This window comes from Vombatus ursinus, unplaced genomic scaffold, assembly GCF_900497805.2.
Source record: "Vombatus ursinus unplaced genomic scaffold, bare-nosed wombat genome assembly UNPS02014794.1, whole genome shotgun sequence".
Lineage (NCBI taxonomy): Eukaryota > Metazoa > Chordata > Mammalia > Diprotodontia > Vombatidae > Vombatus > Vombatus ursinus.
The window spans coordinates 3,081,612-3,098,783 of NW_020954572.1; the positions used below are offsets into that span (position 1 = coordinate 3,081,612).

The 17,172-nt window shown below is 40.4% G+C and overlaps 1 protein-coding gene across 2 annotated transcripts in view; it reads right to left on the reverse strand.

The window, feature by feature from the left end:
• Positions 1-17,172, reverse strand: part of SLC24A4 (solute carrier family 24 member 4) — a 275,977-nt gene that overhangs the window by 85,483 nt on the left and 173,322 nt on the right. For both annotated transcript variants that reach the window (XM_027870002.1, XM_027870001.1), the window contains 5 exons: positions 15,295-15,371; positions 9,872-9,946; positions 7,594-7,678; positions 2,745-2,848; positions 360-434 (listed from right to left, as the gene is read on the reverse strand). In XM_027870002.1, coding sequence (XP_027725803.1) covers positions 360-434; positions 2,745-2,848; positions 7,594-7,678; positions 9,872-9,937 — 330 coding nt within the window. In that variant the 5' untranslated portion in view covers positions 9,938-9,946; positions 15,295-15,371. The remainder of the gene's footprint in view (positions 1-359; positions 435-2,744; positions 2,849-7,593; positions 7,679-9,871; positions 9,947-15,294; positions 15,372-17,172) is intronic.

A 17,172-nucleotide genomic window follows, 5' to 3' on the forward strand; every position in this document is an offset into this window, starting at 1 on the left:
TAGGTTCTGCTGAAGTCCTTCTGAAATGTCTCATCATGATAGGGAGGTGATCTTGGGTTCTTGAAGGCTGTCCCAAAGGCACACAAGCTCTGGAAGGTCTCACAATCATCTGAGAAGTATCATGGGTAAATTTGTAGAGTATAGATATAGAAGAACAGGGTTTTGGATAATAACCAATCTCAAAAACCATCCACTAAGCTAGAAGAAAAACGGTTGTCCTCATTAGTGAAGGGAGAACTCACAGCAATGAAACCACACACCATTGAAATATTAAAGTAAATAAATCCTGGTCAAGCATCTAAGCCTGTTGAGTTAGGCCATTGGTGAAAGTGAAACTTAGAATAGGTGGAGAAACTCACCACAATGAGTACGATGACAGACAGAGTGTAGTATACAGAATCTCTGCACACTGCCCACCAGGTCAGATGGACCACCTGGAAAACAAAGAGACTTGGCTACTCCATGGTCCCTTATTTAGTAGGAGAGAGGGAGAGGATGCACTAAGAGGTTCCTATTTGCGTAATTAGAACTGGTCCAGTGTTCAGGGGAAAATACATGTCTCACAGATACCATTTTAATCCTGCCTCTCACAAGAGCAAAATGAGCGTAGCCGCTAGTCTTCACAGAGTGCCTTTTCTTTTTATTTTATTTGGGGAATGAAGTGAAACCGAGTAATATTCATAAGTGGTTTTCACAAAAGCCATCTATTTCTTGAAGTATTCAAATCTCAAGCTCTATAGAGTAAGCAGATTGCTCCAGGGGTAGGCGTGTTCCCAGCCCCAAGTGTTTGCATCTCAACAATCTGTCATGTGTAGCCCCTGTGCCTTACTCTGCTCTATTCCCCTCTCATAGATTCATTGAACAGATTGTCCCAGAATAACAATAACGATAGCTTGCATTTCTATACGGTTTTGCAGTTACAAATCACTTCATATACATCATTTCATTGCCCAGCAATTCTATGAGGTTAGTAGCATAAATGCCATTATCTTCCTTTTAGGATGGAGGGAACTTAGGACTGAGGGAGGGTAAATAACTTGTCCAAGGGTTACATAGCTAGTAAGTGGTACAGACAGGACATGTTTCCAGATCATTTCAATCCCTTTAAATTCAGAGTAGAAAGGACCCCATTTTATTTATCCCCCCAAGGGCACTTGGGGAGATAAGGCATAGGACCTTACTCACAGTAAGCATTTAGCAAATGCTTGTTGAATTTAACTGAACTGGGATAGGATAATGGACACTCAAATGTTTGTTGAATGAACGAATGAGGACAACTCTGCTTTGTAAGTCTATTTTTCTGTATCCTTCTCAATGACTCTGATGTGCTACAAAAAACTGGGTAATTAGGAGTAAGCACAAACTGGGATCCCATCGGGCAGGGATGAGTTAAGGGAAATGTGTCCCAAAGCATTTCAAAACAGGCTATCCATCCCTGGACTATTACAAACAGCAGTTATCACATAGGTACTACTTAGGAGGGCAAGGATGGCATGACATAATACAATACAGTTTCTTTGTTAGAGGAGGCTAACATAATGGGATTTAATATGGTTTATACGTAAAGTTCTATACTTGGGTTCAAAAAATCAACTGTACAAGTACTGAGTGTGGGAGTCATGGCTAGAAGGGAGCTCATGTGAAAAAGACCTCTGATAGTAAACTGTAAACTCAGAATGAATCAGCAGGCAAAAGAGTAAATGAGATATGAAGCTGTGTTAACAGAACTATAGCAACCAGGGGGAAAGTTCCACTGTGTCCTCTCTTGGCTGGATCACAAATGGATTTCTTTGTTTATTTTGGGAGGTTATATTTTAGGAAGAGCGTTGACAAATGGAGTATATTCAGATGCTGGCCATGAGAAAAGTTGAACTGTGATATATGAGGACTCCCTGGAGAAGAGTAAACTTTGCACAGTCCCCTCCAGCTCAATGATGAATCCCAGTAACATCCTCCCCATATACCCGGGAGATTTCAATATTCGTGGGAGCCCAAGCACTGAAGTAGCTGCTTGAGTTATAGATGAATTTCTTTTTTTGGCCACAGAAATTCATGACATTGTCATTAAGATATAGTGATGTTTGTGATATGCATCAGTGGAAAGAATGCCCACACCAGGAAAAAACATAGATTTTTAAAAATTAACTTTAAAAAATAGATAAGGATTTCAACAAAGAGAGAAGTCTCTCTTTCAGGAAGATCTGAAGTGAGAACAAAGAACTCTAGAATATTAGAGCTGGAAAGGACTTTAGAGGTCATCCAATCCATCCCCCCTCAACTTTTTGTGGATTAAGGACTAGAGAAATGAAAAAATTACACAAGGATTTACATAGTTAGTAGAAAATCCAGGTCTAGAAGTCATCTCTATTGTTGTTCAGCTGGTTTATACTTATACTCTCTTTTGTGACCCCATTTGGGGACTTCCTGCCAAAGATATTGGCGTGGTTTGCCATTTCCTTCTCCAGCTCATTTTACAGATGAGGAAACTGAGGCAAATATAGTCAAACGACTTGCCTAGGGTCACATAGCTAGTAAATGTCTGAGGCCAGATTTGAATTCAGAAAAATGAATCCTACTGACTCCAGGCCCAGCGCTCTATCCAGCGTTCCACCTAGCTGCCCCAACTCTGTACTCTTAATAAATTGTCTTTCCTATACAGCACCCTTAGCTCAAAGGCTAAAGGCCCCATAAACTAATCCTAATGAAATGTAGACTATGAACAAGGTATGTGGACAACCACTGACCTGTCCTGCAAACAATCCACAGACTCCAATTATACATAAAATGTTGAAAACAGCAGAGCCAACGATAGTGCCAACCCCTACATCTCCATGTGTGATGAATACACCTGAAAAAAGAGAAAGACAGAGAGAGATGAGACGCCTGCACCTCCTTCTATCTGTCAGGGGTTGTGGAAACACATGTGTTTTCCATCACCCTTGTAACTAGGCCGTGCATTGTTAATTTCCACCCGGCAGTGGCATGGACTGGGAGTCTCCTATGTCCAAGGGATGAACAATATTTATTCAAAACAGTGAAGAAGCCAGTGATGATAGACATTTGGGATTATAGAGCAGAAAGGGATTTTCAAACAAAGAATGTCAGAGCTCAAAAGGACCTTAGAGATTCTCACATTGAACTCCTTCATTTCAGAAAGAAAGAATCTGAGCCCCAGAGAGAGAAAAGAATTTGTTCAGTGCCGCAAGCCAGGAAGTGATGGAGTCAGTACTTGAACTCTGGTTATTTGATTCCAAGTCAGACACTCTTTCTGATATCTTTGCTCATTCAGAATTTGTTTTGATTTGTGTCTAGCTGCTTTGTGTTCTACCAAACCAGGAATTATTTATTGCATGTTTCTGAAACACAGCAAACAAGGGAGGAGGACAGGGAACATGTAGAGGGAGGTCCAATTTTTTTTCTCTTTTTTGGAGGGCAATTGGGGTTAAGCGACTTGCCCAGGGTCACACAGCTAGTAAGTGTCTGAGGCTGGAACTCAGGTCTTCCTGACTCCAGAACTCTATCCACTGTGTCATCTAGCAGCTGTGGGAGGTCCAATTTCTTATGGAAAGAGTGTTCAATAGACATTTTAGAGATCTAAGTATAAAATCAATTTGTACCTCAGAAGTATTCCTCTAGTACTTAGAAATCTGGTGACTTTATAGGATGAATTATAAGAAAAATTCTAGAATAGACTACCATTTAGAAAATTACTTCTTAAGGGCTTAGACATCTGGTAAATTATTTAAGGGCCTAGAACAAATTTATTAGTCCTCTCAAAAGATCCAATGAGAATGGGATCAGGCCCATCAATTATGATGGCAATACTTACTGAATTGTAAGCTTGTTAAAGGTTGGTACCTCTCATTCACTTTTAATTTTCTTCTGGCATTTTGCATAATGTTCTTTTATTCATTCAATAAATATTTACTAAACAGCTAATCACAGTAGAGTATGTGCCAGGTATGGGGGGGAAATATAATATTAAGGAAAGATGTAGTTCCTTCCCTCATGGAACTTCACAGTTAGTAGGGAGAAGAGATACAAACATGAGTCAGACCAGTGGCAGCTGTAATATATATTATTACATGATAAGTGTGTTATAAAATTATAAAGCTAAGTGCTAAATTAGATTGGGGTGAGGTGGAAGATAATTATCAAGACTAAGGATTAAGGAAGGCTTCATGAAAGAAGAGGTACTTGATCTGGGTTACAAAGAATGGAAGGCAATTCAACTGGAAAACAGGGGGAGGGAGGACATTCCATGTGGGGAAAACAGTATGAGCAAAGACATGGAATCTGGAGAGTGTGGGGGCCATATCTGAGGGAGCAGATAATCATTCAGTTGGGATACAGCATATGACATGTGGATGGTAACCCCTTGCACAGAGATTAGCCTATGCCCAAGGCCAGAATCAAGCGTATTGACAATATACATACAGCTCTTTTGTTTTATAGTCTGTAAAATGGAGAAAATAATAGCACCCACCTTGCAGGGCTGTTGTGAGAATTAAATGATATAATAATTATAGAGCACTTAGCACAGTGCCTGGCACATACTAAGTGCTATATAAATATTAGCTATTATTTTGTTGTTTGTGTTGAGTCATTTTCAGTTGTGTCTGACTCTTCGTGACTCCAACTGGGGTCTTCTTGGCAAAGACACAGGAGCAGTTTGCCATTTGCTTCTCCAGCTTATTTTAGAGACCAGGAAACCGAGGCAAACAGGATTAAGTGACTTGCCCAGGGTCACACAGCTGGTAAGTGTCTGAGGCTGTATTTGAACTCAGGAAGACTCGTCTTCCTGACTCCAGGCCTGGTACTCAATCTACTGTGACACCCAGCTGTCCCTAGCTATTAATATTATTATTATTAATAGTAAGTCAATGTGATGGTAAGTTGGAGCCCTTACCATGACAGAGGAAACCTGTAGCATTAGACAGCCTTATGATAGGATTCTCCTTTACTCCTGTCTGAATACTCCAAAGGATCTATAATCTAATCAAAGTAAGGATTTCCTCTAATAATGCAGATCACCAACCATCTATGTCTGCCCATCTTGTTCAGTTCTCATCCATATTCTTGAGTTTGTCACAAGGGGTGTATCCAATGCATTGGGGGGGTCCCCCTTCAGTTTTTTCGACGTTTTGTGAGTGCCAAGGAAGAATGTGGGCTGTCTATCTGTTATCCTACTGAACCATCTACCATGCCACCATGTTTTCTTTATCAATCTCCTTATTAAGCATTCTTCAGAACAATGATCCCAAGGCAAGATATACAAAATTACTGTGAGAAGACACAAAGTAATAATAATAATAGCTAGCCTTTAGATAGCACCTGCTACGTGGTAGGCACTGTGCTAAGTATCTTACAAACATTACTTCATTTGATCCACACAACAACTCTGGGAGGTTGATGTTATTATTAAATCATTTTACAGTGGAAAAACTGGGGCAAACAGAGGTTAAATGTCTTGCTCAAGGTCACACAACTAGTAAGTATCTGAGGCTAGATTTGAGCTCAGGTCTTCTTGACTCCAGTCCCAGTGCTCTATCCATTACACCATCAGCTGCCTCCAAAGAATTCTATGAATAGAGGGGAGGTACCCTTATCTGCCACCACACTACTCTTATGAGGTTGCAATCAGGTTTGCCATTTCACCTCACTTTTATAGATGAGTTGGGGTTGGTAAATGTCTGTCACCTTGAATGAGGAGCAGAATTAGGAAAACAAGCATAAATAGGCACGGACTTAACAGGTCATGGAGCTCATACTTCTGTCTCTAGAGACCTATGCCTCAGCTATTCCAGAATGACAAGAATCTGTTAAATTTTAAAGATGCTCTAGAGCAGGAGTTCTTAACTTTTTTTGTGTCATCGACCTCTTTGGTAGTCTGGTGAGGATTGCTGACCCCTTCTGAGAATAATGTTTCAAACATTAAATACGAAGGATTACAAAGAAAACCATAGGCTGGTGAAAATAAAAAGGTAATTTTTTTTTCTCCATCCAAGTTCATGAAACTTCTAAATTCTATCCATGCACCCCTGGACCCCGGAGGAGTTGGTGGATTGCAAGTTAAGAACTTCTGTTCCAAAGGAAGAGATCCTATGATAACATCTTAAGCTTATAAAGTACTTTTTACGCATTATCTAATTCAACCCTTATAATAAGTCAGTGAAGTAGGCAGTGTAGGCCTTAGTAGTTCCACTATATGGAAGAGGAAACTGAACCTTGAGAAGTTGAAGTGACTTACTTACAGGACAGCCAGGTAGCACAGCCTGGAGTCAAGGAGACCTGAGTTCAAATATGGCCTCAGGTACTCACTATGTGACTCTGGGCAAGTCACTTAAACCATGTTTGCCCATCTGTAAAATGGGGATAAGAGTACCTATCTCCCCGGGTTGTGGTAAAGATCAAATGAGAAAACATTTATAAATTACCTGGCACATAATAGGTATTATATAAACACTTATTCCTTTGCTTACTAGATAGAGTGCTGAACCTGGAGTCAGGAAATCCTGAGTTCAAATACGTACTCAGATTCCTACTAGCTTTGTCATTTAATTTGTCTGCCTCAGTTTTCTCATCCATAAAATGGAAATGACAGCACCTACCTCCCAGGGTTCTGGTGAGACAATATGAGACAATAATTACAAAGCACTTATCACAGCACCTGGCACACAGTAAATGTTATATTAATGTTACCTATGATTATTATTATTATTATTTTTAAAATAGTTACTGAAATTTTTAAAAAAGTTCATGGATTCTAGGTTAAGATAGTATTGTAGATAGAACACTGGGCCTGGGGTCAGGAAGACCTGAATTCAAATTTGACCTTAAACATGTCTAAATGTATGACCATGGGCAAGTCACTTAACACCATGTTTGCCTCAGTTTCCTCTTGGTTAAAATGGGGATAATAATAGTACCTACCTCCCAGGGTTATGGTGAAGATCAAATGTGCTAATAATTGTAAAGCACTTAACACAGTTCTTGGGACATAGTAAATGTTATATTAATATTAGCAATTATTATTATTGTCATCATCATTATTACCTGCTAAAGGTGACATAGCCAGGGAATACCAGGGCCAGGACTGAAACTCAGATCTTCTCACTCCAAGGTTAGCATTCTTTTTTTTTTTTTTTTTAATAAAGGCAATTGGGGTTAAGTAACTTGCCCAGCATCACACAGCTACTGAGTATCAGGTGTTTGGTCTGAGGCCGGATTTGAACTCAGGTCTTCCTGACTTCAGGGCTGGTGCTATATCCACTGCGCCACCTAGCTGCCCCAGGGACAGCATTCTTTACACTACATTAGCCTCCCACCACCTCCCTGTCCTTCTTTTAGTCTACTGCAGTATAAACCATACACAGCCTGCTCTCTATAACAACAGCTCACATTTCTACAGCACTTTAAGGATTACAGAGCGCTTTTGTCACAACAACTCTATGACATGGTCAGGGAAAGCAGTATTTTTCTGTACCATTTGTCTGATGAAGAAACTGAGGCTGAGAGGTGCTGGGTCTCAGATGCAGGTCCTCGGACCTACATCACTGTATGCAGTAACCCTGGGGAGGATGGATTTCTTACCTATGACAGAAGCAAAGAGCTCTGGTGTAGAGCTTCCCGCAGCCATGAATGTGGCTCCAGCAACATCTTCACTCAGGTGGAGTTTCTGAAACAAATATGCCCACAAGATCATTAAGCTGTATCATGGGCTTCTAGGGTACTGACGTGTCTTGTGATGAGACATTCAGAAAGAGCAGGGGAAAAGCACAGGACATTAGCTGCCCAGGGAAGAGGAAATTCAACTGACCACCTCCCTTGGGCTCTGGGGTCAGCTGAAGGCCCAGCACATATCAGGATTACAGGCTCCAGAGGCCTAAAGTAAATGTTTAGGCCAGTAGCACAGAAACTTGGAGCTGGGAGGGATCTTAGAAATCATTTCGTCTAATCCTTTTATTTTACTAAGGAAGAAACTAGAACCCAAAGAGAGGAAATGACTTGTGTCCAAGGTCACACAGCAAGTTAGCAATACGGTCAATATTAGAACCCATACCTCCTGACTCCTGGCCCAGCGTGCTTTCAACATTCCAATACAGAGCCACCTCTCATTCTAGCAAACCTTGCCTTTGAAATTGCTTACCACTCCCATTAGGGCTTATCAGTTTAAAAAGATGAGTCTTGTATTGAGACTCAATGGGTTTACCAGAAGGCTTATTGGGCTAGGGGAGGGGTGGAGAACCAGTGACCTTGAGGCCACATGTGGCCCTCTAGGTCCTCAAGTGTGGCCCTTTGACTGACTCCAAACTTTACAGAATAAACTCCCTTAATAAAAGGATTTGTTCTGTGAAGTCTGGATTCAAAGGGCCATACTTGAGGACCTAAAGGGCCACACATGGCCTTGAGGCTGCAGGTTCCCCACCCCTGGGTTAGGGTAAACAAACATAATAGTCCATTTAACAAGACACCTTCTCATCCTGTTGAATACCTATTATTTTTTTCCCATTTTTATTTATTTGTCAAATATTTCCCAATTAAATTCTGTCTTTCTTTTAAACATTCTTTTCTTTTTAAAATTCTGAGTTCCAGATTCTCTCCTTTCCTCCCACCCCCGTCTTCACCCACTGAGAAGGCAAACAATATGATATCAATTATACATGTGAAATTATGGAAAACATATTTCCATATTACTCACATTGCAAAACAAAGCAAAAAAATAAAGTGAGAAAATGATACTTCAATTTGCACTCAAAGTTTACCAGTTCTCTCTTCGGAGGTGGATAGTATTTTTCCGTCATGAGTCCTTTGGAATTATCTCGGATCATTGTATTGACCATAGTAGTCAAGTCTTTTACAGTTGATTATCATACAACATTGCTGTTACTGTGCACAATGGTCTCCTGGTTCTCCTCACTTCACTTTGCATCAGTTCATAGAGGTCTTGCTTTTTGAACACCTATTCTTATGAGGACTGGATGGAATTCCACAGTCTAGACTCTAGAGGGAGCAACCTGTAATCTGGCATCCACTCTGCTGGTCTACTGGTGTGCAGAGACCATGTGGGGTCTAGGAAATGGTAGAGTAGAGGCTTCCATTCTGTCTGCATTCTTCTTCCCCTCCCAACACTTTACACTTGCCAGAATAATCTTCTTTACGCATAGATGTGCAAACGCGTGGCACACACATCACATGAACAGCTCAAAATCCTTCAGTATCTTTCTACTGCCTCCCAAGTAAAATTGAAATTTGCTATCCTGACTATCTAATACCATATTTTTCTATCTTTCTAGCCTTATTGCATGCTGTTTCCTTCCACGTACCCTATGTTCCAACCACTGTGGGGAACTTGCTATTTCTCGTACATACCTTGTGCTTTTCTACCCTGCGTGTTCTTTGTTCATGCTGTTTCCTAGTCCTAGGATGCCTGCCCTCTCTCCCCCAAACCCCACTTAATCTACTGAATTTCTATCCATTCTTCAAAATTTGAAAAAAGTACATTCTAAGATACCACACTGAGTTCCAGACTGAGGAATTCCACAGACAACACAAGAGAAGTATATGAAAGTGTCCATTACCATTGGACAAATTTTTTTTTCGTTTCGGCAATCAGGGTTAAGTGACTTGCCCAGGGTCACACAGCTAGTAAGTGTCAAGTGTCTGAAGCTGAATTTGAACTCGGGTTCTCCTGACTCCAAGGCCGGAGCTCTATCCACTGAGCCACCTAGCTGCCCCCATTGGACAAAATTAACAGGAAATATTTTGAGTCATGGTCTTCTCTGCTTTTTCATCTAAAATCCTGTATCTTTCTAATTCCCTCCCCCCTCAAATTATTTTACCAAACCATTCAAAATTTCTTCTCACTTACCTCACAGATTTTTTCTAACGATGGAACAAAGAAGTCATCACACACTATAGCCAAGGCATAGAACATATAAAGTGCCTGAAAAAGAAAAAGAGGGGGGATCACTTGAGTACTTATATATTGACAATATGTGGCTAATTATTTAATGTCCAAGTAACTAGGGACAGAAGCTAAGTGGAAGGTGAATGAGAAAATGGATTATAACACAGATAGGAATTACAGACTGTTAGAAGGGAAGGGGCCTTTGGGACCCTCTCAATTAATCCTTTTTTTTTTTTAAACAAAGGAGAAAACTGAGGCTGAAAGAAGAAGTGATGCTCTAGGACACACAACTAAGTGGCAGAGATGGCCTTATAACTCAGGTCTCCTGACCCTCAATCCAGTGATTGTTCCACTTCAAGGTGCTATCTCATTTGAAAAAGTTCTCACAGATTTTAAGCATGGGTTAAAATTAAGTGGTGCTTGAAAGGGTCTTAACTGACACCATCATCAGAGTTGTACAGTGCTTGAAGGTTTGAAAAGCTCTTTCCTCCCCAAAATCCTACGAGGAAAGAAGTACAAGTACTCAAGAATCAGCTCAGATTCTACCTTCTGCAAGAGGCCTTTCCCAGACCCCCAATTTTAGTGCCTTCCCAATGAGACTGCCTCCAATCAACCCCATATCTATCTTGTTTGTGCATAACTGTGTGAATGTTGTTTCCCTCATTGGAATGAGAGCCCCTTAAGGGTAGCGACTCTTACTGCCTTTAGTTATATTTCCAACACACAGTGTTGCACATTGCCTGGCACATAGTAAGCATTTATTAAATGTTTGTTGATTGAAAGACCTAGCCATTTTACTGATGATAAAATTGTCTTGTCCAGGGGTGAAGAACCTGCAGCCTCAAGGCCACATGTGGCCTTCTAGGTCCTTGGGTGCGGCCTTTTGACTAAGTCCAAGTTCTACAGAATAAATCTTTTTATGAAGGGGGTTTGTTCTGTGGCGTTTGGATTCAGTCAAATGGTAGGACGTGAGGACCTAGAGGGCCACTTGTGGCCTTGAGGCCACAGATTCACCACCTCTGGTCTTGTCTATGGTGTTGATTGCTGTTGTGGGGCAGCTAGGTGGTATAGTGAATACAGCACTGAGCCTGGAGTCAGGAAGACTCATTTTCCTGAGTTCAAATCTAGCCTCAAACACTTACTAGCTCTGTGACCCTGGGCAAGTCACTTAACCCTGTTGGCCTCAGTTTCCTCATCTGTAAAATGAGCTGGAGAAGGAAATGGCAAACCACTCCACTATCTTTGCCATGAAAACCCCATGAAGAATGCTTGTGACTGACAGACTGATTTTACTGATGACAAAATTGTCCTGGGTGTAGAGATATAATATAGTCTCTCTCAAGTGTAGGAGCTCTTTGGCGCCCTGGGGAAACTGATCTTAGTGAACATGAAAAGAAGGGGGAGGAGGGGAATCTGTCCTTGTATCACCAGTGCTTAACTTGCTTATAATAGGAACTTAATCAATGTTTATTGAATTTACCCATATGAATCAACCACAACTATTTCTAAAACCATTTAAACCCTAATTCTAAGCACTTTCTTCCTTACCCTTTAGGACAGAACTTTTTGATGCAGAAATCCTTGAATGCTGGAATAGAATAGCTTCGTCTCACAGTAGAAGATCATAAGTTCCCTATCCTTTGAGGAGGAAACATCTACTCCCACAATCAGACTGGTACATCAAAAAGTGAGATCAGAGACCGGCCTTTATGGGGCCAGGAAGGAAATGTTTAGGGGAGTGATAAAAGCTTTGGTCAATTAAAAAATGGACTCTGTAATTCTGATTTGCCCCCTTTCCCATGTGCTCAGTGAGGGCATTGTTTTCCGGGTCACTGCAGAGCTCCTGCCTTTGGTGCTCAGTCCTAGAGTTTCCAAGAGTCAACCTCTAGCTAATATCTTTTGAAGTGACATTTGATCCTACCCCTTGTTTAAAATATGTGGAGACATGTAAATGGGATGTAATGGGATGCAGTGGGGTACAGTGGGAAAGATCACTAACTCAGGAGCCAGGAGACCCTGGGATCTCAAAGTTCCAGCTCTGATATTAATTAGCTGTGTGACTTTGAGCAAGGAACTTCTTTTTGGGCTGTGGTTTCCCCATTTTTAAAATTAGGGGTTCATCTTGTCTGCTACATCGTGAATCTCTCTGGCAATCTGGTGAAAACTATGGACCCCTTCTCAGAAAAAAATGTAATGCAATGCATAAAATCAAGTAGATAAGATTAAAAAGGTTAATGAGAATAGAGATGCATTTTTCCCCATCCAAGTTCATGACCCCATGAAATCTTCACAGAGCTCCATGGACCCAAGATTAAGAACCCTTGGATTAAAGGATTGATAAGGTCTTCCCTAGATCAAACTTTCTATGACCCTTTGCTCTTATGAATGCTCACACCAGTTGTTGCTGTCATCACAGCCTAGCTCCTCAATATAACATTATAATATCAATCACCTAAAGGGCAATCAGGACAACTAGACGGCACAGTGGATAGAGAACCGGAGTCAGGAGGATTTGAGTTCACATCCTGCCTCAGATTCTTACTAGCTGTAGGACCCTGGGCAAGTCACTTAACTTAAACTTGCCTCAATTTCCTCATCTGTCAAATGAGCTGAAGAAGGAAACGGCAAACCAATCCAGTAATTTGCCAAGAAAATTCCAAATGGGGTCATGAAGAGTCAGACAAGACTTAACAACAACAAATTTTTACTCCAAATCTAACACTTCTTCCACTATACCCACACTACCTCAAAAGGCAGAAGAATAGGAAATAATGGGTAGAAATTACAAGGGGGAAGAAAATCAGCCTAATCTTCCTAATAATATCTGTCCACAAAGAGAAGGGATACCTTAGGAGGTAAGGAGTTCTACATTTCTGGTGGTCCTGAAGCACAAGGCAGATGAGTGAAGGCATATGAGTGCTGCATAGACAGGATTAGAGGACTTCTGAGATCTCTTCCAATCATGAGTGTGCTGGAGTCAATTGGAACCAGCCAGGCCAATTGCTAAATTTTCAGTGTGAGAATTTGCACCTTTGAAATCAGCAAGTGCTTCAAAACGGGGCTTAATTTATCATTTTGGAGACTGTCTACTGGCAGTGGGGAACCTGTGGCTGAGCAGGTTCCCCACCTGGGTTCCCCCCCCTGGACTCTAGACTTAAGAAGGTGATGGAGAAAATGCGAATAGTAGGGATTAAATTTAAAGGTGTGTCCTGTGGATTTTTTTTTCCTGGAGGAGGGAGAGGAAGGGCTAGTTGTTAAACATTTACCAGCACACTCATGCTTTCCAACTCTAGAATTCTATGATCCTAGGGACCAACGTGTAGTACTAAACTCAGCTATTTTGAGAGACATAGAGCTTGAGGAAGGATCTGACCACCACTTTCCTCTTCATTTATTCCTCCAATACTGGTGCACACTTAGTACGCATAGCTATGTTGGAGGTATAAGTCTCAACTCCAAATTGACAGGTGCCTCTGAACAACCCCACCCTTTGCAGTAATGACAGAAAGTGGGGAAAAGTTGAGGACAGTGCCACGACTCTCCCCTGAGCCTCTCCCTAGCCCTCACAGGAGTTAGAGCTGAAAGGGACATCAGAGAACATCTGGAAAGCTTCCTCATTTTACAATGCAGAGAGGGGAGGCCCAGAGGTGAAGGGCCTCACCTAAAGTCACAAATAGCACAGGATTCAAACCTATGTTCTCTGGCTCCATATTCAATGCGCTTGGCACTTAAAACATGGCTGTTTTCACTGCTTTTGCTCACGCTAGATACTGTCTCACCACCAAATGTAGGTGGGTTCAGTTAAAAAGTACATCAGCAGCCTTCCCATTATCTGGATTCCTTAAATGCTGTGTCTGAGAGGCAGTACAATTAACTTCAGCTTGATGGTTTTACCCCAGGGACATTCTTGGGGGAAGTGCCCATGCAAAGCAGAAGGTTCCCATTTACTCTCTTCCATAAATACAGGACAACAGACTTAGAACTAGAAGAGAATTTCAGAACCGTATATTCCAAGTCTCTTATTTTACAGATGGGAAAACTGAATCCTAGGGAATGCTTTGCCCAAGGTCACATAGGTAAGCAACCATCAGATGTGGGATTTGAACTCATGGCTTCTGACATCACAACCAACAGTCTTGCCGCTGTATTGTGCTGTCTTCCTGGCTTGTGAAATTGGTTTCCTTGCTCTTCACTTTTCCTTTCTATTGAAACCCTTAGGCCATGTAGAGCTTTCCTTTCTACAAAGAGAGGATGTGACAATTTTGCTGACAGGAGAAGACAATATCAGAGATTTTAATGCCAGGGAGAAAGTTGATTTCATGGTCTTCAACTATACTTTTGACCACAAATCACCACTTCCCCTAACACAAAACTGAAGCTGTTAAAGGAGATGGTGAATATTTTCCTTGTTCATTGGACCTTCCTGAGCCATACAGAAATTACCCACAGATATCCCAGAGCAATGAACCCAAGTTAAGACACAATGTGGAAAGGTGGGCAATGAGCAGGTCTCAGATCATTTGAAAACAGAACTATTGGATGATTTAATGGAATTGGAACTAATTGGATAATTCATTGAAAAAGTGTACTGTACATAAAATTGTCCATCTTTTTTGCGCATAGTTTGCTTTTTCTTTTAAACATATAATAAATTCAACGTACAGCTTTCAAAGATATCTTGACTGTGTTTCCTTCTGTTTAGGGTAAATTTTTATTTTTTTTGAATCTTATTTAATATTTTATTTTTTCCCAATTACATTTAAAAACAATTTCAACTTTTTTTTTCAGATTTTGAGTTCCAAATTCTCTTCTTTGCTCCCCTCCCTCTCCACTGAGAAAGGAAACAATTTGATATAGTTTATACATGTATAGTCATGCAAAACACATTCCCCATAAGTTATTCTGTGAAAGAGAACAGAGACAAAAATATAGGATAAAATTTTTAAAAGGTTTTAATTTCTTAGGCACATCCTTATTAATGGCCCTGGATGGTCCGAGGAAATTGGTCTGGACTTTATTTGGAAAGGCCAAGGTTATCCACTGCATCCTAAGTCATCACCAGTTGTCTTAACTTTTGTATTGCTATTGGACTTTGATGACTCTGGAAAAGAGTGGGGCTGATGACTTGGCGCATCTCTGACTCACTTAAATCCAATTACTCTCAAGTCAAGACCTCACCCTCATGATTTCATTGGTCTTCTTCAAGAAGGAAGGATGAACAGTGTAATTTAGGTGTTAAACACTGAACCCTGTTTTGAAATGACTGTCACTGGGTGTTTGTCCTGCACTGTGTCTCATCAAAAAGAGGATGGGATTTCTTCCTCCCCTCTCCTTGCTCTTCCATCCCCATACTAGAAAAGTCAAAAGTAAAATGGTTGACTTACTCCAAGAATGTGTAGCAAGACTGCTCCATGCTGCCGTTCCTTGTTGGAAAACAAATCTGTGGGGAACTCATGGATTGCTGGAAGAGAAGAAAAGAAGACTTGCTGTGAATAAGGGGTCCCAAACCCCCCCAATACAAGATCTGAAAAATTACTTCATGTTGTGGTCTGATCATGGAATCAAAGCTTGGGTCTGCACAGTTAGCTAAACTTTACAACTAGGAAGAAGCCTGTACCATCTCCTGGAATATGGTAGATACTCAAAAGATATCTGTGAAAAGCTTTAACATCTGAAGGTCAGTAACTCGGTCATATTACAGTGGTTCATATGACAAGCACACCTTTTTTTTTTTTTTTTGCAATTGGGGTTAAGTGACTTGCCCAGGGTCACACAGTAAGTGTCAAGGGTCTGGTCTGAGGCTGGATTTGAACTCAGGTCCTCCTGACTTCAGGGCCAGTGCTCTATCCCCCGTGCCACCTAGCTGCCCCTAAGCACACCTTCTTTAAGGGAAACTCAATAGAAAGTTACTGGATGCTCTTATGATGTATTTTGAATTATGACTACTATGTATGTGCTTCATCTCTCATTTTAAGATTGTAAATGGGCAGGACCAATGTCTTATTCTTTGTATCTTCTTCTAGGGCCTTGGATATAGTCAATGCCTAATAAATTCCCAAACAATGAATGAATTAACACAAAAGCTCAGATTTCCAAAAGAGACAAATTGGGAGATTACTACATGCAGATTACCACACAGATTTATCACTTTATTTTTAAAATACAAACGTTTCTTTAAAATTTGTTCATTCAAACATTTATGAAGTACCTACTATATACAAGGTCTTTTGAGGGATGTAATTTCAAAATTCCATTTTTTTAGCTGTTTGAGAATGAATTACAATCCCTGGGGGTCACGTCTAGCCCTGTGATTGCATACACAAGGTACACCTGCCACCTTGCCACTTTGAAGCATTTTGGCAACAATGGATGCTGAAGGATGCTCCTCAAAGTAGTTTTTGTGCTTTTGCATGAAATAGGGAGAATAAGGCTATGAAAGTCATAGGATTATTTTCCTATGCAAAGTTGTAGAAACCCAGACAAACAAATACTCCTTCAGCAGAGTCATAAATCAACAAAACCCTTCTGGAAAACAATATGGACTTATGTGAGAGAAGTCACTAAACTATTCACACCCTTTGACCCAGATATCCTGCTGCTGGACATACACTGTGAGGATGTCAAAGACCTAAAGAAGAGTGATATTTACCAAAATATTGATGGCAGTGCTTTTCCTGGCAGCATAAAAGTGAGTGCCCATCAATTAGGCAATGACTGAATAAACTGTGGAATATGGATGTAATAGAATAGTAGCGTGTCATATGAAATGATGCCTATGAAGAATTCAAAGAAGTAAAATGAGACTTGTCTGAATTGAGGCAGAGGGAAATAATCAGAACAAGACAGGCAATATCCATGACTACAACATTGTAAATGAAAAGAACACTAAAATGAAGCCATAATGACCAAAGTTAACCTTTGAGAGGAAATGAGGAAATACACCTCCATCCTTTTTTCAGTCAAGTGGCAGACTCTTTTTTTTTTTAAATTTAAAGTTCCTTTATTTTCCTGAAGTTCATTCATTTTCAGTTTTGTAGGATACATTATTATTATTGTTATTATTGGCTCAAGTCATTATTTTTGTTTTTCAGTAAATACTATTCCAATATTTTTTTCTTCATCGCTCATGTATGTCCTGTATGATTCTAACTAGAGTTTTATTTCTTCCTTCTTTTTTTTCTTTCTTTTTCTTTCTTTCTTTCTTTCTTTTCTTTCTCTTTCTTTCTTTCTTTCTTTCTTTCTTTCTTTCTTTCTTTCTTTCT